Genomic DNA, 27,470 nt, shown 5'->3' with positions numbered 1-27,470 from the left:
CCGCGGGGAGCGCGCGCGTTGCCAGGCAACGGGAGGGACGCGGCGGGCGGGAAACAGCTGCGCATGCGCAGGGAGGAGGCCACGCCCCCTCCCTCAGCGCAGAGCGCGATGGCGGCGCGCGCCCGCGGCAGCACCTGAGCGCAGGTGAGAGCGGCGCGCGCGCGGCCGCGGACACGCCCCGGCTCCTCTTCCCTCCCCCCGCCGGCTCCGCCCCCCCGCCCTGAGGGAGGGGCGTGGTCTGTGGGTTTGTTTGTGGGCGGGGCTTAATGGGGTGTGGTATTGGGGCGTGGCTTTGGTGGGTGTGTCCCCTCAGGTGGGTGTGTCCCCTTCCTTTGACTTCCGTTGGCTCCCTGAGCCACGTTGGGGTCGTGACCTCTCAGACCCCAATAAGCTTCTGACCCCCCCCAATGACCCCATAACCCCCCCAATGACCCCATAACCCCCTCAGGCCTCCCAGTTAGCCCATGGCCCCACTGACCACCCCTAATGACCCCATAACCTTCCCAGTGACCTCATAACCCCATGGACTCTCCATGGGGTCATGCCCCCCAAGAACCCCCTTTCACAACCCCCCTTCAGACCCCATATGATCCACATCCCCCTTCTACCACCTCCCAATCACCCCATGGTCCCCCTCAAACCCTAAATGGCCCCACAATCCCCCTGAACCCCAAAGAGGATCCTTATTCCCCCTCAAACCCCAAATTGTCCCACAATCCCTTTGTACAGGTTATAGGAATGGGGGAGTTTTGGGGACCTGTAGTTATAGGAATAGGGGAGTTTTGGGGATATGCAGGTATGGGAATGGGGGAGTTTTGGGGACATGGGAGGGGTTATGGGAATGGGACAGTTTTGGGGACATTCTTGGAATGAGGGAGTTTTGGGGACATGCAGTAATAGGAATGGAGGAGTTTTGGGGACAGGGAAAGTTTTATAGGAATGGGACAGTTTTGGGGACATGGAGGTGAGTTTAGAAATGGGGGCGTTTTGGGGACATGGAAAGGTTTCTAGGAACAGGGCAGTTTTGGGGACATGGGAAGGTTTGTAGGAACAGGGCAGTTTTGGGGACATGGAAAGTTTAATAGGAACATGGCAGTTTTGGGAACATGGGAAGGTTTCTAGGAACAGGGCAGTTTTGGGGACATGCAGGTTATAGGAATGGGACAGTTTTAGGGACATGGGAAGGTTTCTAGGAACAGGGCAGTTTTGGGGACACAGAGCTGGGTTTTGGGGCTCTGTGCAGCCCTGTGGGGGCAGGAATTGGGGTGATGTGTGGCTGTGCCCCCAGGATGAAGGAGTGGTGGCTGCAGGTGGGGCTGCTGGGCGTGCCCCTCCTGGCCGTGTACCTGCACATCCCCACCCCACAGCTCTCCCCAGCCCTGCGCTCCTGGAAATCCTCTGGCAGCTTCTTCACCTACAAGGACCTCAACATCTTCTACAGAGGTGACACAAGGGTGGGGACACTCCTAAAACTGGGCAAGGGGGGCACACATCCCTCCTGGATTTTGTCGTCCTGGATCTGGCAGGGATGGATCAGAACATTTCACTGGGAAAAATTGGGGGAAAATTGGTTCTTGTACCTTGGTGGAAGGATCCCAAGAGCCTCTGATGGAAGCATGGAAAAGACACTGGAAACCTTTTTTGCAGCAGCACAGAGGCTGCTGGAATTAATTTGGGCTAATTAAATCCCTTGATTGATCACCAAATCACAGTGATCAATCACGGATTGATCACGGTGAGGTTTCCAAAGGGGAGCTGCAGGGGGAATCAAACCCATCCTTGGTTGTAGGATGGATTCCTAGTGGAATGATCTGCAATTCCTGTCCTAGAAGGGAGGAATTTTGGGAAAAGCTGCCTCTGAGGTGTCATGTTCTCCCCAGAGGCTGCTGGAATTAATTTGGGTAATTAAATCTCTTTATTGATCACAGAGATGGTTTCTGAAGGGAAGCTGCAGTGGGAATCAAACCCATCCTTGGTTTTAGGGCAGATTCCCAGTGGGATAAGCAATGATTCCTGTGCTAAAAGGGATGAATTTTGGGAAGAGCTCACTCTGAGGTGTCCTCCCCACAGGCTGCTGGAATTAATTTAGGATAATTAAATCCCTTGATTGATCACGTGTGGTTTCCAAAGGGAAGCTGCAATGGGAATCAAACCCATCTTTGGTTTTTGGGTGGATTCCCAGTGGGATGAGCAGCAATTCCCACCCTAGAAGGGAGGAATTTTGGGAAGAGCTGCCTCTGAGGTGTCCTGTTCTCCCCAGATTCCAGTGGTGCCGTGGGCAGTTCTGATGTCGTGGTGCTCCTGCACGGCTTCCCAACATCCAGCTATGACTGGAGCAAGGTGAGGGGCTGGAATGTGACAGCAAATCCCAGGATTTTCAGCTCCTGGGGATGAGCAGGCCATGCTCCAGAGGAGAATTCCTGATTTCTGCTGGAGCTGCACCTTGTTTCCTTTCCCAGTGTGAAATCTTTCCACATTCCACAGTCCAGGAAAACAGCCACAACTATTCCTTGGCTTTTTTAGGGGGGGTGGTCTGGATTTATTGGGAAATTTTGGCCTCCTGCTGTTTTCTTGGAGCAGGAATGTTCTCCTGGGATGGTGGGGAGGAGCACATCCATCCATGGCTGCTCACCACTGCCGATGTTTCCATTCTCTGCTCCCTCTGGATGCTCTTAAAATGCATTTTAATACAATTTAATGCATTTTTTAATGCATTTCTCCTCTTCCCAGATCTGGGAAGGGCTGACCCAGCGCTTTCACCGGGTGATTGCCCTGGATTTCCTGGGATTTGGATTCAGTGACAAGCCTGTGAGTACCTGCCATGAGGATTTTCAGGGTTGCTTTCAGCCCAGCACTCCAGAAAATTGTTTTTTTTGCTATCCAGGAGACAAATTGGTTTTTCTCCCCCCATTTAGCTCTGGAAAAGGGATAGGTCGTTACAACAGTGGAAGGAATTGGGGAAGGTTTGTGCTGGAGCTGGGTTTGATGGGACTCCAAAATGCACCTTGGAGCATGGACGGTGCTCCCACGTGGAACATCCCAACCACTGAGTCCAGGCTCACAAGCTGTTCCTTTCCATGTTCCCAATTCCCACATTCCTTCTCTGATGTGGATGATACAACTGTCCCTGAAAAGGGCCCCTGGGATTTTGTGAAACCTTTCATGAGAGATGCTCCCCCTCCCTACCAAAACCCCTGTTATCATTTAGGATTTCTATTGGTCTTTACTAAATGATTGGTCTTTTCTCACCTAGAATCTTAAAGTAATTGGATAGTTCTCAACTTATAATTTTACTGATTAGAATTTCAATCCCCCTAAAACCTATAAAAACCCCTTGCTATGCTATGTAACTGGATTTTGCTGGTAGAACCCTTTGAAGAAGTAAATCTACCTTCAGAATCTCTACAGCATCTCCTGAAGTCTCATTCCTTGCTGGCTGAGAAGCTGAATTCTGCCTCAGGGGCTCCTGGAGCTATCCAGACCCCACAGCAGCCCAAAGCTAGAACTACCCTAGCCCAGGCAGCTACACCCTTGGGGTGTTTATTCTGGGATCTACTGGCTCAGGCTCTCACTGGTGAAACACTAATCTTAGAAAATTAGGATTTTAGTCACCTTGCTGAAAATAATTAAAAGTTAGAAGTTAGAAGGGAGTAGTTATGTGAAACTTAAATAATTGATTGTCTGTCATTTTATGTTTGCTCAGCTGTGCTTACAATGGGAAAAGATGAAACTAGTGAGCAGATCCAAAGAAACATAAACAATGCAACCAGAAATTAATTCTTTGAAAGACTGGACTATCCCCAGAAATCATTTGTATTGTCATTGATAGAAAAGTTTGAGAATTTAGGGTGAGGAAGACTCACCTTAATTCCTCCTTTTAAGACCCCTCCCTACGAAAACAACCCCAGACTTAATTTAAGAAGTCAATCAATGCTTAATAGCTATTCAAGCTAATTACCATAGGAAGTGGGGATGGGAGGGGCTGTTATAATCAATCTGTATTTGCTTGAATCCTTTGCTAATAAATAGACTCTGTGATCACCTGTGATTTTGCAGTGTGTATCAGAGGATTACCTCACAAAAGCATTCACTTTCTAACTTTAAATTGTTAGAGAGTCTTCTGTCTGTCACAGTTGAGTATCAGTGATAGACCAATACTCAGTATTTTGGTAAATCACTTGGGACCCCTCTCCCCCTTTTGCAGAGGCCCCATGGCTACTCCATCTTCGAGCAGGCCACCATCGTGGAGGGGCTGCTGCGACACCTCGGGCTGCGGCACCAGAGGATCAACCTGCTGTCCCACGACTACGGGGACACGGTGGCCCAGGAGCTGCTGCACAGGTCCCTGCCACCCCTCCTGCCCTCTGATTTCCAGCAGATAAGTGGAAGGATGTGGCTCAGAATCCCCTTTCCTTGTGCCTGAGGTTTCCATCTGTCCAGTTCCCAAAGGAAATGGAGATGATCTGACACAGTTTTATCCTGCTCGGTCGTTTCCTGCAGCCTGGAGAGGTTGGGTTGTGTTTCAGCTTCTTCTCTGCTGTCCCCAGGTATGAGCACAATCAAACTGGGAGCATCCTGATCAACAGCCTCTGTTTGTCCAATGGAGGTAAGGATTGGGATGGGATCTATGGGATTGAGATCCATAGGATGGGATCCATGGGATGGGATGGGATCCATGGGATAGGAGTCTTGGGAGAGGATCCATGCGATGAGACCCAGGGGGTAGGGATCCATAGGATGGGATCCCATAGAGGTGGGATCCATGGGATGGGGATCTATGAGATGTGATCCATGAGATGGGAATCCGTGGGATGGGATAGGATCCATGGGATAGGTATCCAGGGGATGGGATCCATGGGATGGGGATCTATGAGATGTGATCCATGAGATGGGATCCATGGGATGGGAATCCATGGGATGGGATGGGATGGGATGGGATGGGATGGGATGGGATGGGATGGGATAGGATCCATGGGATGGGAATCCATGGGATGGGATGGGATAGGATCCATGGGATAGGTATCCAGGGGATGTGATCCATGGGATGGGAATCCATGGGATGAGTTGGCCTTCCCACCTCCAGCACCCAAATCCCAAGGGTTGCAATCAAGGAGCTGTAATTAACCAGGAGCATCACTCCTAGGGCTCCCTGGGCCACTTTCATGGCACCATGAAGGGGGGGACAAACTGGGAGATGTGGCACAGAACAATTCCAGCCTTACAGCTCCATTTTTCTGTCCTTCCAGGGATTTTTCCAGAAACTCACTACCCCCACTTCACCCAGACGGTGAGCTGCTCCTCTCTCTGGCCAATAAACACCCTTGGGGAGGCTCTGAGGGTGGGACAAGCCCTCCATGGATTTATCTGTGTCCCATGCTGAGCTGTGCTCTCTCCTTCCTTCCTTTCTTCCCCAGCTCCTCAAGGATGGGGGGTTGCTGTCCCCCATCATCCTGCGCCTCATCAACTTCTTCTTCTTCTCTGGAGGGTGAGTTGGGTGCTGGGCACAATCCAGACAGATGTGAACCAAGTGGGAAATGCAGGAATTATCAGGAATTCTTGGCTGGGAGGGTGGGGAGACCCTGGAATAGAATTCCCAGAGAATTCCCTGGAAGTGTCCAAGGCTGGGTTGGAGCAACCCTGGATAGTGTTAGTGAATGATCTTTAAATTCCCTTCCATTCCATGATTCCATAAATCAGGGATTTGGCAGGGAGCAATTCCCTGGCACTGTCCCCAGGGAGGTGGGACTGACCTCTGGACCATTCCCTCTCCACACTGGCCAAGCATTTCAATTTAATAATAAACCAAACTTTGCCCTGGACACCAAAATCCTCCTCTGCCACAGCTGTTGGAATTACACATTTCAGAGGCAACAAAACCCCTGCACAATCAGGTTTTATATTTCTAGCAGTGTTAAAAACCCTTTTTTTCACCCCCAAAAAAGCCCTTTGAGGCCATCTCCATTTATTTGGGGGGACATCTCAGCACTTGGAGTTTTGCTGTGGAAACTGGAAGTGCTGGAATTTTTCACCCTTGAGTAGCTTTGAGTGGTTCCCTGACACAGCTGCTGTTGTGTTTCTCCAAATTGCATTTTTTCCAGGCTTGGGGCAGTTTTTGGGCCCTACACTCAGCCCTCCCAGGCAGAATTTTGGGATATGTGGACAGCAGTGAGGAATAACGACGGGAATCTCGTTATGGACAGGTACCTCAGCATGAATTCCTGCATGAGCTGCTGCTCTGAGCTTCCCAGCCTCTCCACAACTTCTTCTGGAGTCTGGGGTCAACATTACATCCCAAAAAACAGCTGGGGGTGATGCTGGAGCAGGGATTCTCTGGATGATGCAGGGAAATCTGAGATGTGGAACCTGGGGATTTTTTTTTTTAAATCCAGGGCTTGGATTTGGGGGAATTTTGGTACTGAGTGAAGCTCAACCTGTAGCAGATATTTGTCCCAGCAGAGATTTGCTCTGGATTTGAAACTTCTGGGCCATTCCCAGAAGTCCCAATGCCAAATTTTCAGCTTGGGAATTTTGGAAGGACATGTTTCTTCCAGTTTGTGGCTTTTAAGAGGATCTTGGGCTGGTGGGGTTGAGTTCAGTTCCTTGTCTCCCTGAGCCCAGGGGTGATGGTTTGGTGCAGGAGATGCTGATCCCACCTGGATCTCATTTTATCCACACACCCCCAGGAGCAAATTCCATTTCAAATAACTTTTCCTTCAGTGTTTTACAGTACATAAACCAGAGAAAGAAGCACAGAGAGCGCTGGGTTGGGGCTTTGATGTCTACCTCAGTCCCATGTGAGTAGGAATCCATTCCTTTCCTGCTTGGGATTTTTGGGAATTACCCCCCTCCCTTCCAGAGGCTCCTTCCACTCATCAACCTATGGTTATTCTGAGCTCCACTCCAGGTTTTCAGCACAGATAACATTCCCTGGTTCACAGCTGGTTCTCCAAGTGCTGCTCCAGGGGGAAGCTGAGGAGCTTTTCAAGCCCAAAAAGTTGCAAGCAGGGAAAAATTCGGGGGTTGGAGGCTGAACTTGACTCCATTCAGAGCTGTTCAGTGCTCCACTGGAAGCTTCCCAAGCTTTGTGTGAGGAGGGAAGAATCCTTGAGGATGTTCTAATTAATGAATCCATTAATTTATGGAGAGAAAAGCTGTCTGTGCTTCCCTTGCAGTGCATCTCATCTATGGGCCCCTGGACCCTGTGAATCCACACCCAGAGTTCCTCCAGCTTTACAGGTAAGACAAAAGTGGGAATGTGCATTCCTTCATTCCAAGGGATTTTTACCTGGTTATTCCTTCAATTCCATCCTCACAGAGGCTGTTTTTAATTCCCACTGTCACCTGCACAGCCAGAGCAGTTTGAAAATGGGTTCTGTATTTTAAGAACCAAAATCAGGATTTTCAGTCCATCCCATGATCCATTTTAAAACCACACAGGGAAGATTTGTGATTTCCTCCTCCAAACTAACCTGGGTCAGATGGAGATGCTCCAGTTTTTTTTTTTTTATCCCAAAAAATGGGCTGTGCAAGAGGGCTGAGTCTGCCTTGCTCTGTTTTTCCAGGAAGGTGCTTCCCATGTCCACAGTGTCTGTGCTGGATGATCACATCAGCCACTATCCCCAGCTGGAGGATCCCACAGGATTTCTGAATGCCTACCTGAACTTCATCAACTCCTTCTGAGCTGCTACAGCTCAGTTCTCACTCTTTTTTTTCAGAGTCAGGCTTTGGGGGCAGGAAAAAACCATGGATTTTTCTCTTCACACCCTCATCCTGGGCTGCCAAACTGAGTGAAATCCTTGGAGAATTGGAAAAATGAGGGGAAAAGCAGGATGCTGGCAGCTCCTCCAGCCCTGCACTCCCCTTCTTGCTCAGTTTAACTCTCTAAATAGAGAGGCAGAGGTTTAAATTAACATTAAATCAGAATTTCTTACTTCCTTCATCACCCTGAGTTGGGAAGAATCAACCAGAAGTTCCCTTATAAAATCCCTCCATCCCCCTCCCTCCCCAGTTTTCCATATGGGATTTTTCCCAGTTTAACCCAGGAAAAGGCTGCCCTGAGCTTTGATTATTATTACCTGACAAAGTTCAGAGAATTGAATCTGCCTCAAGAGATGGAGTTTAATCTCTCTCTGTACATTGATTTTTCTGTGTGGAAGAAGAGACAGTCACAAAAATGTTGCAAATTTGGAGGTTTGAGGTGATTTTTAATTGTTTATGTTGGGAATTTAATAGCATCCCTTTAGCAATAAGGGATTTTTGCTTAATAAACAGCCACTATGGGCTATTTTTTTCTGTACTGGAGCAGACAGAATTAGAACAAAAAAAAATTATATTTTATTAACAGTGATTCATATGAATTCCACCACTTGAACCAGTGTTTATTTTCTGTTAATAAAAAGCAATTTTGACAAAAATCTGATTCTGTTTTCTCCTATCTTTTATCTTCCCTGCTTGAGATAAGTTAGGTGGGAACAATGAGGGAAAGGACATGGGAATGGCTCAGCCACTAATGGAACATCATACAAAAGATTTTTTTTCCCAAATTGAGGAATAAAAACTACATGCAGAAGAACAGCAAAAATAAAAAAAAAAAAAAAAAAAAAAAAAAAGGAGGAATTGCAGGAATTGCAGAGCTGGAAGTCTCAGCCCACAGAAGCCAGGATGACATCGACGGACGTCTCGTCCTTGCTCCTGACTGTCACCTGCATGGTGACACCGTCCCCAAGGGCCAGCCTGGACCTGACCAGCACGTCACTGCCACCTCTGTACACACCTGGGACAAAGCAACAGGGACAGCTCACTCTGGAGAGGCTCAGGGATCCAGGACAGGTTCAGTTTTTGCTCAAACCCCATGGAATGCTCCAGGGTGGGAAGCTGGGAAAGGCCCTGGGGGTGCTGTGACAGCAGCTGGATGTGAATCCAGATGTGCCCAGCTGGATTTCAGCAGGAATGGAGTGGCCAGCAGGATCAGGGAAGTGACTGTCCCCTGTGCTGGGCACTGCTGAGGGAACACCTGGAATTTGGGGTCAGTTCTGAGCTCCTCAGCTCAGGAAAGACATGGAGGGGATGGAGAGTGGCCAGGGATGGAGCTGGGAAGGGTTTGGGGGAGCTGGGAAGGGGCTCAGCCTGGAGAAAAGGGGGATCAGGGGGAGCTTGTGGCTCTGCACAAGTCCCTGCCAGGAGGGGACAGCCCCAGGGAACAGGGACAGGAGGAGAGGGAACAGCCTCAGGCTGGGCCAGGGTGGATTTTGAGAAAATTCCTTCATGGAAAAGGTTGTAAAACCCTGAGCAATGGTGGAGTCCCCATCCCTGCAGGGATTTAAAGCTCTGTGGATGTGGCATTTGGGGACAGGGGCAGTGCTGGGAATGGTTGGACTCTCTCAGAGGGCTTTTCCAACCTGAACAATCCCACAATTCTAGAAGTTGTGGGTGCTGCAGGGTGACTCAGGATGTGACTTCAGCAGCAGAAACTTGAGAACAAGGCACTGCCAGAATCAACCTGCTGAAATAAGCTCAGGCAAGGGATTTCATGATGCAATTTCTGCTCTGGAAGTTCTCAGATCAGAGTCTCCACCATTCCCACAGAGGAATTGCCCCATTCTAAGAGCTTGGCCTGAGCACATCCAAGGCAGAGGTCTCCAAGTTAGGACCAGCTGCATTCAACACACCAGGTCACTTCAGAGAAAAAAAACCTCCCAGAATAAAGCAGGATCTCCTAAACTATTTATCCTCATTTAGAAAAATCTGTGTGGACATGGGAACATGAAATTCAGCAGCAGGAACACTTACCAGCCAAATAGAGGGTGTGAGAATTTTTGTTTTCTGGCACTTTATCTGACCTCTCACAGGGCTGCATGCCCAGGAACTTGATGATGTTATTGACAGCTTCTGCATTCAGAGATTGAAGAAGGAAATTATTCCAGGTAATGATTTATCACACTGAATAAAAGCCCAGTGTGGCAGGTGGGTGATCAATAAATGAGTGATGATCTCACCATCCAGGGTTTTGATGGAACTGAGTGCAAAGGTTTCTTCTTTCTCAAAATCATCTCCCACCTCTTCCCAGGCAGCTGAAAAGTTGGGTTTTAAAACCTTCTGGAGATGATCAGACACTGTCACCTCCAAATCTTCCAACTGGGAGAAAAATTAAAAAAAAAAAGGAAATTTTCAGGCCAGTTATCAAGTTAAGAAAACTTGATCCAATGGCCACATTGATCCCAAATTAGTGATAAGGGAATAGAGGAGAAATTCTGGACTCACCACATACTCATCCTCATACCCATCCTCTTCTGGCACCCCTGTGTTGGGGTCACAGTCCCTCACTGTGAACTTCATGGTGCAGCTGAAGGTACAAGTGACTGGGAAGAGAGAGAAATCCTGAATAATTGGGGAAGATTCCTCTGCTGGAGCTCTCTCTTCCCAAAAAACAGACTGAAATTCCCATCAGTTTTACCCCAGGAATACAGATGTGGCTGGGACACACACTTTAATATCATTTTTCCCTTTGATTTTAAAATAAAGGCCAAAGCATGAGCTCAGTAAGAAATCACTGATTGCAAATGAAATCCAGCAGTAGCCACCAGGAAAAATTCCACAAGGATTTCTGACAAATGGAATATGATCCAAACTCACAATTCAGCAAATTCAGATTAGTTCTAATCTTCCCTGGTATTAAAATAACTTAAAAATCCACTTCACTGGTAAGTCACATTAAATAACTGCAAACCCAGTGGTGTTTAAGTGAGACTAAAAAAGGAAAGGGAAGTTTCATGTCCAACAAAACCTTATTTTATAGTAGTTTCAGATTCTCTAAAGAAAGGAAAATTTAATTAGTCCATTAAATAAAGCCTCAAATTAGGAATATTTTTATTCTATTTTATTAGGAATATATTTATACCATTTTATTTATTTTTATTCTATTATATTTTTGTTTTATTGGCTCTGTTCTTGAACACTACAAACATTCATGCTTTTAAATGTGTCCATTTCATTGATTCCAGGCAATAAACCCAAGTTTCCATGACCTGCATACTCTGCAATCTTCTTTACCACCCCATTTTTAATCATCCAACACCAATGATCATTTCTAAGGATTATTTTGCTAAAAATAAAAATAAGAATGATTTTTGTGACACACAGAAAAGAAACAACCAAGGATTTGAGGATGAACCAAACCCCACATCCCCAACTCTTGGAGCTCCCCCAGACTTTAATTTGAGGGATTTTTGGGATTTCTCACCTGCAGTGGGGTCATCCTGAGGGATCCTGACCAGGGTGTAGCACATTCCAGGCTGGTTGTAGGCCAGGCTGGGAGCTGGGATGCAGCAAATCACATCATAAGCATCTGCTGGCTCCATCTGCACTGTGACTCTCTCCAGGAGCTGATCATTCAAGGTGTTTGTGCAATCAAACTGCAGCAGCAAACAGGGAAAAGGACTTGGAAACATTTCCTCATCCAGAGGGTTTTTTTTTCTCCTCAAATCAGCTAAAAATTCTCCATGGCATGCAGCAATTTTTCAGTCCAAATCCTGCTTTGGGAAAAAGGGGTGGATTCCCTCACCTGGAAAACAATGTGGTTTGGGAAGATGTGTTTGATGCAGCGAACAAAATATTCTGTTTCTGCTTCTGTGAGCTGCACTGGCTCTGAGGACTTGAACAAAGGACCCAGGCCCTTAAATTCTGGGATGGCTGCCAGTTGTTCTGTGCAGGAAGGAAAAAAAGATCAACAGGGACAGGCTCTGATCCTGCCATCATCACAACACTTCAGAGAATCCCAGAATGGTTTGGATTAAGGATAATTCAGTTCCACACCCTGGACACTTTCCACTGTCCCAGGGTGCTCCAAGTTTGGTCTTGGACACTCCAGGGATTCTCTGGCAATTCCAGCCCAGCCAGGCATTCCTTCCCAAATCTCCCCTTTCCCAATCTGAAGCCATTCCCTGTGTCCTGTCCCTCCATCCCTTGTCTCCAGTCCCTCTCCAGCTCTACTGGAATTCTGGACAGCCACTGATCTCTCCTACCTTGAAATATATCCTGGCGTGAAGGAGCCACTTTCTCAGGTTTGCTGGTCACCAGGGCAATCTCTGTGGAGAAAAAAAAAAAAAAAAAAAAAGCAAAGATTTTGTGCTCTGTCTCAACTAAACCATGCATGAGGTTTAAATGCCATTAAATCTCCACTAAATATTCCCTATATTGTGCTCCCTATATGTTTCACACACTCTGCTGCAAACACTGCCAGCCTGGCTCCTCACACACTGATTTTTTATTTTTTATTTTTGATTGAAAGTAGAAGAAATAAGTCTAAGTTATGAGGAATAAACCACTTAGTCCTTGAAGAGCCAGCAATAAAAATAAAAGGAGGAGAAGGGAGACAAAAGAACCCAACCCAAAGTTGGTTGTGCTAAGTGAAGATGTTCAAGAATTGTGCAAGGACATGGAAGGAAGCCAGAAAAGTGACTGACAGCTCCTGGAATGGCCTTTTCCCAAAGGTTGTGAACCAATAAATTGTGACTATGCACAGGCTTGTCCTTGCTAATGAGATCAGCAGAACAAGAGCAGCCCTGAGGCTCTGAGCTTTGCCTCCAGCCCATTTCCATGAGCCTGGGAGTTACCTGCTTTCTGTTCAAAGACTGGGGCTGTAGCCAGGGGAACTGTTTTCATGTCAAAGGGTTTCTCTGAAGGTTCCAGTGTATATTGATGCAGAGCTTTCTCCATCCCAGGAACAGAGACTGTCAGCCCTGCAGAGGAGAAAAGCAGAAAAATTCAGTTTTAAGAGCTGATACACAGGAAATAGAACAGACAAAGCAGAAAAAAAAAAGCTGCTCTGAAGAGGACATGAAATTGCCAAGACTAAATAGCTCACTCCCAAGAATTTTACAAGGATTAATTAATCCTCTGCTCAGTTTCAATCACAGACATAAAATGGTTTTATAACCAACCCTCATCTTCATTTCAGATTGGAAAAGATGGAGCTAAAAATGAAGAAATTTGTGTCAAGTGAAGGAAAAGCCAATGAGAAAAGCCCAGCTCATACTGTTGGCTCCAGTTCCCAGGCTCAGGCTGCCCAGGGCTCCCCAGACTCAGGCTGCCCAGAGTCCCCCAGATCCAGACTGTTTAGAATTCCCAGATTCAGACTGCCTGGAACTCCCAGATCCAGACTGTTTAGAATCCCAGAGCAGCTGTGGCTGGCCCTGGATCCCTGAGAGCGTCCAAGACCAGGCTGGACAGACTCAGGTTGCTCAATCTGCCACTCTCAGCACAAGCACTTGACAGAGAGGTGCTAAGGCCAGAAAAACCATGTGAATGAAGAGCTCAGAGTGGTTTCCTTTCTCTCACTGACCATTAAAAATGTAGGCAGCATTCAGGGCCAGCTGTCTCTGCTGCAGCACATTCAGGTAGAACGTTGCCCTGTCCCGGACTTCGTCGTCGCTGTCCATCATGCACCTTTTTGGGGACAAAAGGACAAGGTCAGCCAGCTCTGGGCATCAAAGAACTGAGCTAAAAATGGCACTGACAAAACTGGCTTTGATACTGCAGTGACAGAGATTTTCAAATTGTGTAAAAATGTGTTTGTACAAGAAGGGAGTTGGTTTAATTTCAATTAAATCATTAACGCCACATGTCTTAACAAGAAACGTGAACCTGTGACATGGGAACACCCAACTCTGGGAACACAAATGTTATTTATAAGTAACCTGCACAGGAATTTTTTTGCATCAAGGGGTGATAAAAAAAGTTCACATGCAGAAAAGCTCTGACTTTTTATATGGGCAGATACCAATAGGACAAGGAAGAATAACTTTAAATTAAAAGATATTTAGGTTGGATGTGAGGAACAAATTCTGTCTGTGAGAATGAAGAGGCCTTGGCAGTTGTGGCTGGAAGATCCAAGGCCAGGTTGGATGGGGTTTAGAGAAACCTGGGCCAGTGGAAGGAGCCCCTGCCATGGCCAGGGTGGCACTGGATGGGATTTAAGGTCCTTCCAGCCCAAAGCAGTCACTGACTCAGTGATTTATCACCCCTTGAGCAATGTTCTCAGCCCAAATTACCATCACATGTTTCCATGACTAATACAATCCCTCACTTCCTTGTGATCCTTCCTTCCTCCAGCAGTGCAGGAAAGGTGGGAGAAGCATTTTCCAACTCCCCAAACTGGGATTGACAACTTCAGCCTGGTGTGACCTTGCTGTTTCCAGGGAATCAGAATTTCCAGGGATCACATTTCCTGTGTCACCCCCACTCACCTCTGCAGCAGCACCAGGATGCTGGGGAGCAGATTCTCATTCTGTGCCCCAAACTTTGCCAAAGCACTGACAGCAGCTGCAGAGAGAATAGGGAGGTGTCAGAGGACCCCAAATTCTGCACAAACAGCCCTGAATTCTCAATTTACACATTTCTCATTTCTACACCATAAACCTTTCAGTGATATGGAGAGACTAAACTATTCCTGCACTTCCACATGGAAATAGTTTTGTGATCAAGGCTCTGAAAATCTCTTCTGAGAGAGTTCTCCACCAGACATTTGTTGGAGCTCTGTGGAATATTCCAGCTGTTGGCATTTCTGCCACTTGCAGCAGCTCCCACACAGATAAATCTGTTTTCCACACAAGAATCCAGTGGTGACCAGGGCCAGGCTACACCCAGAGGCTCAGCTGAGGGGTTTGAGCTCCCTGCAAACTCCCCAAAATAATTAAATTTCAGCTTGGCAGCAGCTTGGAGACAATCCCCACCCAGAAAGAAGAGGAAGCAGTTTCAGGAAGTAGAAAGTTATGACAGTGACATTAAACAGGGAAGTCACAGTGTCCTCTCCTTGTGTGTCACACCTTGAATTCCAGCAGCCATTCAGAACCAATCTATGACTTATGTTCTGAAGCAGGAGGTCAAGATGATCTGAGGATAAAAAAACCCTCAGGATAAAACCACATCCACAGCTCTGCACAGGGGCTGGGGAGTAACCATCACTCCCCACACTACAAACCCAGATTCAGCCTGGGAATTCCAGCAGAGCTCAGCCTGATGCCATTTTGGTTTTGCCTTTTTTCTTGGAACCTTATAGTTTTGTTGGGTTTTTTTGGTTGGTTTTTGGTTTTTTTTTCTTTGCATATATATTTGTAGCTCTATGGTTTATTATATTAGTGGCTAAGGGTTTTTTATTAATTTTCCATGACCTTTCTCTAAGTAAAAAGACAAAACAAATTCTAGAATGTCAAGCCTCAGAGAATACAAAACTCCAATGCTATCTTGATTTTTTTGGGAACCAAGGTTAAGAACAACTCTTTGAAATACATTTTTAAGAACAAAACACAAGGAGAAGACTCCAGAAAAAAGACTTGACCTGGTGGAAAATTGCATCACCAATCGTTGTCTTAGGTTGCAATGCAAGATCTAACCAGTTCTGGGATTCACCCACTTCTGTTTGAATTCTGAATATTGTGTTGACAGTTTTGTTAACTTTTTGGTGGATATATTGAAGTAGATAAGGTATAGATAATATAATTATTATGGTGATAATTAGTGTATATATATATTTATTTTATTTTTTATAATGGTGTGAGACTTAGTTTTAGTTTTTTTTTTTTATTGACTATAATTTTTTTTGAAGTGTGGATTCTATCGCCAGATGTTAAAACCAGGTGGAGCAGTGATCCTTATCTCTTCCATGACCCATCCCTCATAACTTAGGAGGAATATCCTCTGTTAATGGGCCAGTTGTTAAAACCAGGTGGGACAGTTTTCTTTATCTTTCCCACAGCCCATCCTCCCTCCAGGAGATATCTCCTGTTCATGGCCAGTGAGTCCCAGGGCATGACTGATAAAATTCCACCATCCCACTGGGAGATGCTCCAGCCAGGGGAGGAGCCAAGCCTTTCCTACCCAGATAAAAACTGACATTTTGGACACCAAGGCACCTTCTTTCCACTGCATTCCAGAGGAAAGCCAGACCTTTCCACATCATCCCTGCACCTTCAGAGGAAACTGCACCTTCTCCAGGAGCACTGCTCCAGCTGAACCACATCTGCCCCTGCAGGAGGATGCAGCCACCATTGAATGGGACTGTGCCAACACCCTGACTGACTGACGGGTGACAGCTTGGATTCTGACTCTGGCAGGGTTGGGATTGTTCTGTGTAATACTGCATTTCTATTTTAATGTTCCTAGTAAAGAACTGTTATTCCTAATTCCCATCTCTTTGCCTGAGAGCCCCTTAATTTCAAAATGATAATAATTTGGAGGGAGGGGGTTTACATTCTCTATTTCAAAGAGAGGCTCCTGCCTTCATTGGCAGACACCTGTCCCTGACAGCAGGACACAGGCCTGGAGCTGCACTCACCAGCCCTGACAGCCTCGTTCTCCAGCACCACCCTGTTGAAGATGAAGCGGATGTACTTGGAGGGGGAAGGGGTCCTGGGCCCCTCCTTGCCCAGCAGGTGCAGGATTTTGGTGGCCAGCACGGTGTGCTCGCAGTCCTCGATGAACTCGCACAGGTGAGCCAAGCCTGACTCTTTGCTCTCGGGGTTCTCCTCGATGATGCTGATGATGCAATCCACAATGGCTCTCTTGTACTCAAAGCCACCCTGGCAAAAGGAAATTAGGGACAGTGAGGCTCTGGAGCAATGCCTGCCTCACACTTCAGTGATTGCTTCCCATGGAGAAAACAACCATGGGGGTACAAAAAAGACAGGGCATTCCCAGCCCCCTGAGCATCCTCAGCTCCAATGATGCCTCAGGATTTTAGCTTTTATATTTTTCAGATCTCTTAACTCCAAAATGTGTCTTCACATTTTGGTCACACCAAATAATCCCTCTAGGCCTGATATTAAAGGACACCCCAGTACAAATAAAAGTGACTTGGGGTATATGACTTCATTACCTGAACTTGAAATTGGTGGATTAACCCCTGGTATGTAAATAGACCAAACTTATAACTGTCTGAAAAAATTGTGTCTTGGGTGTAGCCTCTGGAAGGCTTCTGGTGTGATGCCTTAAGTTTTAGCTTTTTTATTTCCACATTCTGCACTGTATTAGTATAGAACTCTGAATTTCATATAAAATATTAGGAAGTTCTCCCCACAGCTCAGTCAGACAAAACAATTCTTTTCTGGCCCTACAACCAAGGACACTGTTACAGCTTTGGGTATAAAAAGTGTAATTTATACAAAAAGTGAAAACATTGAGTTGAAGAGAGCAATCTGGGAGGATGGGATTTCATCACCTGGAGCTGGAATTGGACAATTAACCCCATATTAAACCTCATAAAAATGTGAAACTCGTGACTCAGGGTCCATCTTGGGTGTAGCCTCTTTCAGGCTCTTGTACTGCCCAAGGTGAATAATCTGAAGGCATTTTAATAAATTCCCACTTATGTGCCCAAAATCCCTCCCCAGAGCGAGTGCCACACGTACATCATCCCTGAGCATGTTGGAGAGGAAGGTCATCATCACACTGTGCTTCCTAGGGTACTTCTGGCACAGGGCACTGATGGCCTGCACCACCACAACCTGCAAAAAACACAGAGGGATGTGGCTCATGGCATTATTGCTCAGGAAAAAAAACAGGTTTCTATCTCAGGTTGTCACCTTGATTGATTAAATTTCATGTACAAAGATAAAAATCAGGTGGATACTCAGTGTGGAACAGCTTTGTGCAAGAGTGTTACAAGGGCTCTGCTAAAAAGATTGGATGGAAAAAGATTTAGGATGGAATGTGTTAACTCACAGGCCTCCCCTCCTCCTTCCCAGGCATGATCATGATGCAATCTTAACTGTCAAGTTCTGTTTTTAAAACTCTTTGCAATTTCAAACTTGTCTAATACTTGCTTTTCTCATAAAAACAAGGACTTAAGATTACTTTAAGCAGACTGATTTTGCAGAGCTGTGCTCCTCATGGTACAACTGAACCAATTAATTAGTCACTATAAAACTTACAAATTAGGTAAAAGTTTATAATTAACAGAGTTTTCTAATAATGTATCAAGACTCGAAAAGAACACTTAAAATCCTTCTTCCTCTCTAAAACAACCAGAAATACAGGATATTGCACAGGAGGCAGCAATCCAACAAATTATTTTTTTTTTCCCTTTCTTGGAGTGGTGGGAGGAAAGCACACAGGATATTTAAGCTGGAAAACACTTTCTGAACTTTACCCTGCCACACTAAACCACTGAAACATTAACAGAAAAAGTTCATAAATAAAATAACAACCAAGAATGGTAGAAAAACCTGCAGCTGGAAAGAGCAGAGGCCTCCAATGGCACACCTTAAACTCATCTGAGATTTCTGACACGAAGGAGGAGATCTGTTTCATCAGCCTGTCCACACTGCTCTCACTGCCTGTCTTCAGCAGGGTGGTGATGGCCAGGGTGGCAATGCTCCTGTTGGAGTCTGTGATGAGGTTTTCCAGGTCCAGGTTGCAGGCAGTGACTGCAGATGGATGTTTCATGGCTACCTGCAAGGAATGCAATTCCAAAATTATGTGGGAGCATCTTGCAGATCAAAGCATTAGATGCAGTCAGAGCTCAGGGGTTTAGATTGCAGCATTTTAAATGAATTTTAAGTTGTGGGTTTGACAATCATAAATTTTTGTGCAGTTCTGAAATCAGAACATTTCCTTCATGTGGATTTTGTAATATTAAATATCCACAGATTATCAAACTACAGCTTGTTATATCCCTGTGCTCCAGAAATGAGCAATCACAGCCAGAATGCAGGAAACATTTCTGTCCCACCAGCAGATCTGGTGTGGAAAAGCCAATTCTCCAGCATATAATTCCAAATGAAGTCATCACTCTGCTTGAGGTAACACATCACTAGGCACTGTTGGCTGGCTCTGATCTCAGAAAATGAAGCTTTTTGGGAGGTTTTGATGCACTCACTTTATTGAGGGTCCGGACGGCTGCGTAGCGTAGGACAGGTTTGGGAGAACTGCAGAAAAGCTGCAACACTGGGGGAAAAAAAAACAACCAAAAAACAAAAATAGATATAAAGCAAAGATATGGCCTCTTTCAAAGACAAGGAATAAAGTCTAAATCTCCATTCAACTACACACTGCTAAAGATTCATGCAGTTCTATGCATAATTTATCAGGAGTTTCACACAGGTTAGAAGGAAACTCCTGGTTTTATCCCATTACCAAGAACAGGGGATTGGCATGATTGCCTCTACATTCCAGTTCTATATTCCAAGTGGAGGAAATTTTTCCCAGTTTTTGATGGTTGTTTCATCCCTGGGAATGTCCAAGGCCAGGTTGGAGCACCCTGGGATAGTGGGAGGTGTCCCTCCTGATGGAACTGAATGATCTTTAAGGTCTCTTCCAACCCAGAATTCCCTCCCATCCCAAATTCCTGCAGCTGGATGAAGACAAGCACCACCTCATGCCACCTCTAAACCATCATGTAAATGGTTTTATCTAAAAACCATTTATCTAAACCTCTGGATGAAAAAGGGAAAAGGGATCTCATCCAAAAGCCCTTAAACTTAGGATTAAAAGGCTTTTAACCCTAAGTTGTCTGAAAATTCAGAGTTTGGGAATTCTAATTCTGCTGGATTTTCTTTAAATGTCTTTATTTCAGCTGTTTCAGGGGTACAAAGGGCTGTGACCAACCTGAGACAGCAGGTGCCAGCTCCCTGGCAGTGCAGTTTGGCAGGTGGATGATGGCAGAGGCAGCCTCATAAATCACCATCTCGTGCTTGTTCCTCAGGCAGCTCTCAATGAAGTCAAACAGGGGACTTTCATGGCTAAAAATACAAAACCACCAGGATTTTAGGCTAGAAAAACCCTTTAAGATCAAGTCCAAGATTTTCATGGCTACAACACAGAATCCCAGGATTTTAGGCTGGAAAAACCCCTTAAGATCAAGTCCAAGACTTTGAAGGCTACAAACACAACAATCCCAGGACCTCTTAGGCTGGAAAAACCCCTTAAGATCAAGTCCAAGATTTTCATGGCTACAACACAGAATCCCAGGATTTTAGGCTGGAAAAACCCCTTAAGATCAAGTCCAAGATTTTGATGGCTACAAACACAACACTCCCAGGATTCTAGGGTGGAAAAACCCTTAAAGATCAAATCCAAGTTTTTCATGGCTAGAAACACAACAATTCCAGGATTTTAGGCTGGAAAACCTCATTGAGATCAAGTCCAAGATTTCATGGCTATGAGTACAGAATCCCAAGATCTTAGATTGGAAAAACCCCTTAAGATCAAATCCAAGACTTTCATGGCTACAAGCACTCCAGTTCTGTCTCTCTGATTTCCACAATGCTGCTGTTCCCAAACTTTAATTAATTATTGTGATTTAAACCCTGCCTGTTCCTTACCCCTCTTCAGATTCCTTGAGCAGTTTGCTGGCAATCCTGATCAGCATGCAGTAGGCAAATTGGGATTTCAGGCCAGATTTGGTGAATTTATTCAGCATCTTGGAGACAGCCAGGCGGTCGTTTTTCCTAAGGTGATAGAGCAGCCCCAAAGCATGATACTATGGGATGGGAAACAGAGGGGCAGGCACTGAGTACAGCTGCAAAATCCACATTAAAACATCAAAAGAAGGGTAATTATTGCTGTTTCCTGGCAGAAATACCTTCTAACCTCAACTGAGACCAGCTGCAAAGATCTGCAACATTTCTTTGCCCTTTCTGTGCACTCTCAACTATTCCTGAAGATCCAAAGAGCCACAAAGTTAATTTATTTCCTTTTTTTTTTTTTTTCCCAAAAATATCATAACTTCAAAGGTTTCAGCTTTGCACAGACCTGAAATGACAGCTGACCTCACAAAAATCCTTGAGGCCTTTTTGATGGAGTATTTCTAGTTCCTTGCTAAGTTATTTTGGGGTTTTTTTCCCCCATAAAACTGATTTACTGCAAGGCTTCATGAAGCTGCTAAGTGGGCAAGAACAAAGCTGATTTTAGAGAATCTTTCTGATCATGTGTCTGCAACAGAATAATTCCATATTCTGAACAGATAAAGTAATTTCATTTCCACAAAAGAAATCTCTGGAATATCTGTGCAAAAAATTTCCTCTTGTGGAGATCTTACTGATATTTGGGTTCATCTTTTGCATCTGGCAAATTTTTTGAAAGCCAAGGGATGCTCATTAGGAGGCAATGAGACAATTTCCCAAGTGTTTTGAGCACTCAGATTGAAATCTCTTCTGCAAGAATCCCTGGGGGACAGGCAGCAGCATCCCACCTACCAGAAATTTAGCAGGAAAAAGGGAAGAGAACTCCAGAGCAAGCTCTTAATTAACAATCTTGTGTTGCCATCATGGAAAAATTCATTAATTTTTTTGAAACTGTCAAGTTGTTTCCCACAAATCACAATTCTTACTTTTAAAACACTAAAGAAAAAGAAGATTTTTTTTTTCTGAAGCTTCCTTAAAACTCCCAGAATGCCACTAAGCCCCTCCCAGCATTTTTGGGAACAGCCACCCTCAAACACACCTGTACCATGATGTTGTCACTGGAAGCTGCTTCCTGAGCTTCATTAATCCACCTTTTGACCACATCATAGCTGATCTTCATCATGTGCTGCAAAAAAATTGAGATTGGAGACAAGCTCTTTATCCTACAGCTCTATAAACTGTGGATTCCCTTCTATCTCAGTCCCAAATTATTCCACTTCTAGTCATAAAAATATTAACTAATGGGATTTTCCCAGCTTTTTCTCCCAAAAAAAGGGAGAGGAAATCAGAGTGGATGCCTTCATTTAGTTTTCATGCTATTAGCAGAAATAATCCTGAATTGCAGTTTCAGCAGGTGATTTCATGGCCCCTTCCCCAGATAAATTCATGTTTTACACTGCAGAAATATGAGCATTTTGCACTAGAAATTATTATGCATAATGTACCCAAATGTTAGGAATTTGAGGAGAGAAAGGAAATTCTGCTTTATTCTTATTTTCCAGAGACATCTCTGAGAAAAACCAAAACAGAGTGGACACCTTGCCAGCCTGATAAAAGAGCAGATTTACAAAAATCTGCTTTACTTACCAAGGAAGACACTAGAGCAGAGCTGGACACACTGGGGACTTTGTCCACAATGGCCTGTTTCATGTACCTCTCAATGGCCTGGAGCATGGTACCCTGGGGAGGGGAAAACAGGGAAAAAGGGACAGGGGGATGCTTTAGAGGAAGAGCAGAAAAACAGCAGGAGGAAAAAATCCATGTGCAAAGGACACTCAGCAAAAATCTGGAGTTAATTCTGCAAGGTGAGGTTTGAGCTGCCTGGTTCTGAAGGGTCAGTGACAAAGTCAGCAGCAGAGAAATCCCAGATGGAAATTGGAGCTCCCAAACATTCCAACTGCACATTCCCAGTGTCCAGCTTCACACAGCTGCTGGAAATTGCACAGGACACCGATCAGAGCAATCCCAGATAGAAACTGGAGCTCCTAAATTGCACATTCCCAGTGTCCAGCCCCCCAGAGCTCCTGGAAACTGCAGAGGGCATGGAGCAGAGCAATCCCAGATGGAAACTGGGGTTTCCAAATCTTTCAAGTGCACAGTCCCAGTGCTCCAGTCTCACAGAGCTCCCAGAAATTGAATAGGACATTGAATGGAGCAATCCCAGATAGAAACTGGAGCTCCTAAATTGCACATTCCCAGTGTCTAGCCCCACAGAGCTCCTGGAAATTGCTGAGGTCATGGAGCAGAGCAATCCCAGATAGAAATTGGAGCTCCTAAACATTCCCACTGCACATTCCCAGTGCTCCAGCCCCACAAAGCTCCTGGAAATTGCAGAGGGCACTGATCAGAGCAACCCCAGATGGAAACTGGAGTTTCCAAATCTTTCAAGTGCACAGTCCCAGTGCTCCAGTCTCACAGAGCTCCCAGAAATTGAATAGGACATTGAATGGAGCAATCCCAGATAGAAACTGGAGTTCCTAAATTGCACTTTCCCAGAACTCCTGCCCCACAGAACTGCTGGAAATTGCACAGGGCACTGATCAGAGCAACCCCAGATAGAAACTGGAGCTCCTAAATTGCACGTTCCCAGAGCTCCTGCCCTACAGAGACCATGGAAATTGCACAGGGCATGCAGCAGCCCTCCATAAAGCAGCAGTTCCACCACTGCTATAAAATGCATGCTGCAAGAGAGCAGATTTGGGGTTTTCCCCCACTCACCCCTGTCCCACAGACTGACCCCATGTGTACTCACATCAGTGATCCTGCACAGAGCTCGGATGGCAGGGCCTCGATACACATCCTCCTTGCCTGTCATGTCTTTGGTCAAACTGAAACCACCAAAAACATCCTCTTAGCACCTCTGCCTTTAGGTGACATTCACCTCATTTAGCTGCTGCAGCTCTGGTTAGGAACACCTTTGTGATAATCAGCTTAATTTGAGTTATCAGCATCAAAATCTGGGGAAATACAGAGCTAGAAAATGCACATTTTGTATTGCTTTGCCATGGTTTGTTTAGCTCATTCTCCTGCTTGGTGGTGTTGCTTGTCCCACATGGAATTTTCATTTAGAAATAGAGACCAAAGTTCAGTTTGGATTATTTTATATTTTTCTAAAGCTGTTCAGCAATCCAATAACAGGTCCAATTTTTGCTCTTGCAACAGCTGCAACGTCTATTTTTGTAGTGAAAAAAATGGAGAGTTCAGTTGAGAGAATGAACTGGGCTTTGCTCTGATTTTTTTAAATTGTGAGAAAGCAAAGCCACAGCCTAAATTCTGCTAAAACAAGAATTAAAAAACCAGAGAAAACAAAGTAACAACTACTTGATAAACCGAATTCTCTCACAGAGTGGCAAGAAAATAACATTTCAGAGGGGGGCACATACAGTGTATCACAGAACTGCTGTATCCTTCTAAAACCTCAACACTGTAGCAGCTCAAACAAACCCAGGGAGCTGCAGCCCCTTTTGCAAAGGCTGATCCCGGGTCCTGGAGGGTGTCCCACCTGCTGGTGACAATGATGACATCCTCAGAGATATTGGCCATCTCTTTGATTGTGAAGTAACACATTCTTCTGAGGGTTTGCTGTGGAAATGTGGTGCAAAAAAAGATGAAAATTGATGGTAATTAGAAGTTTTAAAAGAGAAAACATAAAAATAAAATATTACACTTTAAAAGAGAAAGAAGCTTTTAAATAAAACACATTCTCTTCAAATCAAAGTTAACACTTTCTTTTCAATTCAAAGTGTAAAACTACATTTGATAAGAGTCAAACTCCCTAATATCAAACAAATCAAAAGACATCAATATTCTGTAAAATGATAAAAACTAATACAAAAATCCATGTTAATTATCAAAGAAGTGATGCAGCACACTCAGAAATCGCCCAAAATTATCAGTTAAAAGCTTTGAAAATAATTTTGTTATTGTAAAAAATAATAGAAACACATGTGGAGTGTTGACATTAAGTCTTTGAAAACAATTAACTTTATATTTTAAAAATTCCTCTACTTTGCAAAATGTGGATATGAGAAACATTCCAAACCCTCTGCATTTCCAAAAATGTTATTACATCTTTGAACAGCTACCCCTTCCTTGGAGAAATCTCTAACAAGCAAACCCTTTTTAATTAAAATTAATGAGCCCCAACACATGAAACACACTCAGAGTCTGCAGAAGAGATCACAGAAGGATTTTACATTCTGCTGAGCCCAAAGCTGAATTCCCAAATTCAATTCCCAAATCATTCTATGATTTTTAGGGCATTTGACTCAATGCTGATCCATGTTCTAAGGAACAGCAGCCTTTGATCTGCAGGCAATTTTAAAATTCTATTTTGAATTAAGCAGATGGTGATTTACAAGTGGAAGCAACAACCATCAAGTGATTTGTAAATTAAGGCTTTGTCATTATCCCCACTTTTACAGCTTTAATTAACTCAGAACCCACCTCCACCCCCAGCCCAACCCACAGAATAACCACGTGTTATTATTCAGCCCTTTATTTCTAAAGCAGGAATTGCCTCCAGAGCTCCTCCTGTGCACTGTTTGCCTCCCACATCCCAAAATCCAAGGGTTTGGCAGCTCCTGCAAGCCCAGACAGCAGCAGGGAGAGGTAAAGCACCAGCTCCTTACATCATTAGACTGAAACAATCTGGTCATGGCAAAAAAAGCTTCTGTGGCTTCTGTGGTTCCAAAATGTTCACCCTGGAATGAGCAGAGAGGAAAACCAGGAATTATCCACCTCCTTTTTCTAATGCCCACCCACACATCAGGAATCTAGATTTTTTTCTGTAAGAAACCATATTTTCCTCCTTTCCTTCCCAAGCAATCCACAATTATCCCCACTCTAAATGCCCTCCATAAGGATGGAATTTTCCCAAGGAATTTTCCTTTTTATTCCAAAAAAAAATTATTCATTCTGGATGGAGAGAAATCCTAAAAAGTTACCTGGTTCAGCAGGTACAGGATCTTGGTAAGGATGTGAAGGCATCTTCGTGGGTTTATTGGGGTCTCATTGAAGAGCCGTGCCTGGAAATCAAACAGAAATTCTCCTTAAAATATTCCCAACAAGAATTAATTCTCTTTCAACAATAAAATTAAAAGAATCTGTTTCCAGCCATGCAGCTGGTAATTTTTATTTGTATTAAATATGTGTCTCAGAGAATGTGTTCTTGCATCTTTAGTTTGCAGCCATCTGACAAAAAAAGCACAAGCAACTCAATTTGCCATCTGGAACTAGCAAAAATGCCTCAAAATAAAATATTTTTTTTCTTCAGGAAGAGCCCCCTGAGATGCCACATGTCCATATGGAAGGCAGGAGCCACATGTCATCTAATTACCCTAAAAAACCCTTCATTAACTGTCGATTAAAGTAATTTATTTACACTCTCTGTGATTTTCATCCACATTTCCCCACAATGGTTCTGCAACTCTTCCTGGAGGAAAAGTTAATTAATTATACAGCATTACCCTATGATTATTCCTACCTCCTGAAGCACAGCACTCTTCTCCAGATGCTGGAAAGGATTGGAGCCACTACCTGAGGAAAGAGAGATCTCTCAGCTGAGGAACTCCTCCCACACCCCAAAAAGTCTGAACATGCAGGAACTGCCCCAAAATTGCACCAAACCACCTCAAAACAGTGACATTCCTCTTTGAATAACTGCTGGTGGCCATCAACAGCTTTGAATCCACTTTAAGTTGTATGTTCAGAGTTATAAAAAGAATAAAGGTTAAAAAAAATAGGAAGAAGAAAATAGCTTGATACTTAATTTGTCTTTATATAAAACTATTTCCTTTTTCTACTTCCCTAATCCACTTATTTTCAGACCTTCAAGCACTGAAGGCATCAACACAAGAGCTGATCAGGATGTGGAACAGAGCTGAAATAATTTTTCACACACACAAATCCCTCCCCAGCCTCACTTCTGCCCCTGATCCTCTCCTCCCAAGCAAGAATCCCTCATTCCCAGCTCATTCATTCCTCAGCTCTCACACCTTAAGCAGAAAGAAATTGAAAATGAGACAAACTCAACCCTAGCTGGGCAAATTTGGAGCTCAGAGGAGCAGCACAGAAAATTCCAGTATTGTAGGGAACATGGATTTAACTTCCAGACTTTTGGAAGAGATTTTCCAGGGATAACTCCCATTATCCCAAGATGTTCCAAGCCTCATCCAACCCGATCTTGGACATTTCCAGGGATCCAGGAGCAGCCTCAGCTTCTCTGGACACCAAGATTTTATCCCCCTTGGGTGCTGCTGAGCACTGGGAGATGGGGCCAGAGGTTGCCTAAATTCCCTGTTGGGAATTCCAGATGTGCAGGCAGAGAAGGTGTGGAAAGGCTTCTCTGAAAGTTTATTTTCTTTATATGTATCACACCGTTCAGGTAGTGATATAAATAGAAATACACGTAAACAATTATCCTTTTTTTTGAGGGATAAAACATGTGCACTGAGCAGAGATGGGGATAAAATCCTCTCTAAAAATCAAACAGAGCCCAGTTCCTTTGGATTTGTCACCATAAGTGGGAAATACTTTGGCAATCAGTCCTTACAGCTGAAGCACAAATTCCCCACGAGCTGCGAGAGGTGAGAGACCGCAGATCCAAGGAACGGCTTGGGCTGGAAGGAGGTTTAAGGATCATTTTATCATCTTAAACTATCCCAGCTTTGCTCTAAAGTGGCCTTGGACACTTTCAGGTCTGCAGAAGTCAGAGTTTCACTGGGAATTCCATCCCAGCCCCTCCTCACCTCAGCATCCCCTCATGATCCCCTCAGCGTCTGTCACCACAGCGTCCCCTCAGCTCCCTCACCGCCACCCCGCGTTCACCTCAGCGCCCCCTCACCTCAAAGCCCGCTGTCACCTCACCCCCTCCTCTTCCCAAAACCCTTCCCCTCACCCCCAGCCCCCTCGTACCGGACTCCTCGTCCTTTTTATCGAACTTCTTGATCATGGCGGCCCCGCTCCCGCTCCCTCCGAGCGCCGCCGCCTCAGCCGCCCCGCCGGAAGCCCCGCCCCCGCCCGGATCTCCGCCCTCTGACTGGACAGAGGAGCTGTCAATCAACCCCAGCGCCT

General features: G+C 45.0%; 2 protein-coding genes across 2 annotated transcripts; one reads left to right on the top strand and one right to left on the bottom strand.

Annotated features, from left to right (window-relative positions):
* Nucleotides 1-54: 54 nt before the first annotated feature.
* MEST (mesoderm specific transcript) lies at nucleotides 55-8,419 on the top strand. The gene is made up of 12 exons (XM_056482308.1): nucleotides 55-144; nucleotides 1,289-1,443; nucleotides 2,261-2,340; nucleotides 2,731-2,808; nucleotides 4,205-4,341; nucleotides 4,548-4,606; nucleotides 5,247-5,287; nucleotides 5,415-5,485; nucleotides 6,099-6,200; nucleotides 6,718-6,794; nucleotides 7,173-7,236; nucleotides 7,563-8,419. The coding sequence occupies exons 2-12, from the start codon at nucleotides 1,290-1,292 to the stop codon at nucleotides 7,678-7,680; spliced, it is 981 nt and encodes a 326-aa protein (XP_056338283.1). The 5' UTR covers nucleotides 55-144; nucleotide 1,289; the 3' UTR covers nucleotides 7,681-8,419.
* Nucleotides 8,354-27,402, bottom strand: COPG2 (COPI coat complex subunit gamma 2). The gene is made up of 24 exons (XM_056482303.1): nucleotides 27,312-27,402; nucleotides 25,882-25,934; nucleotides 25,343-25,423; nucleotides 25,028-25,099; nucleotides 23,899-23,978; nucleotides 23,149-23,224; nucleotides 21,984-22,076; nucleotides 21,436-21,522; nucleotides 20,316-20,473; nucleotides 19,600-19,733; nucleotides 18,872-18,939; nucleotides 18,256-18,444; nucleotides 17,403-17,498; nucleotides 16,331-16,574; nucleotides 14,244-14,319; nucleotides 13,340-13,443; nucleotides 12,612-12,737; nucleotides 12,021-12,083; nucleotides 11,561-11,700; nucleotides 11,240-11,411; nucleotides 10,261-10,358; nucleotides 9,996-10,134; nucleotides 9,790-9,888; nucleotides 8,354-8,773 (listed from the first exon to the last, which is right to left on the bottom strand). Exons 1-24 carry the CDS (start codon nucleotides 27,346-27,348, stop codon nucleotides 8,643-8,645), a joined length of 2,616 nt encoding a protein of 871 aa, XP_056338278.1. The 5' UTR covers nucleotides 27,349-27,402; the 3' UTR covers nucleotides 8,354-8,642.
* Between the last annotated feature and the right edge of the window lie 68 nt (nucleotides 27,403-27,470).

Source organism: Oenanthe melanoleuca, chromosome 1A (genome assembly GCF_029582105.1).
Source record: "Oenanthe melanoleuca isolate GR-GAL-2019-014 chromosome 1A, OMel1.0, whole genome shotgun sequence".
Taxonomy (NCBI): Eukaryota; Metazoa; Chordata; class Aves; order Passeriformes; family Muscicapidae; genus Oenanthe; species Oenanthe melanoleuca.
Note: the sequence above shows the minus strand (reverse complement) of the source record. Positions and strands in the feature narration are given on the sequence as shown.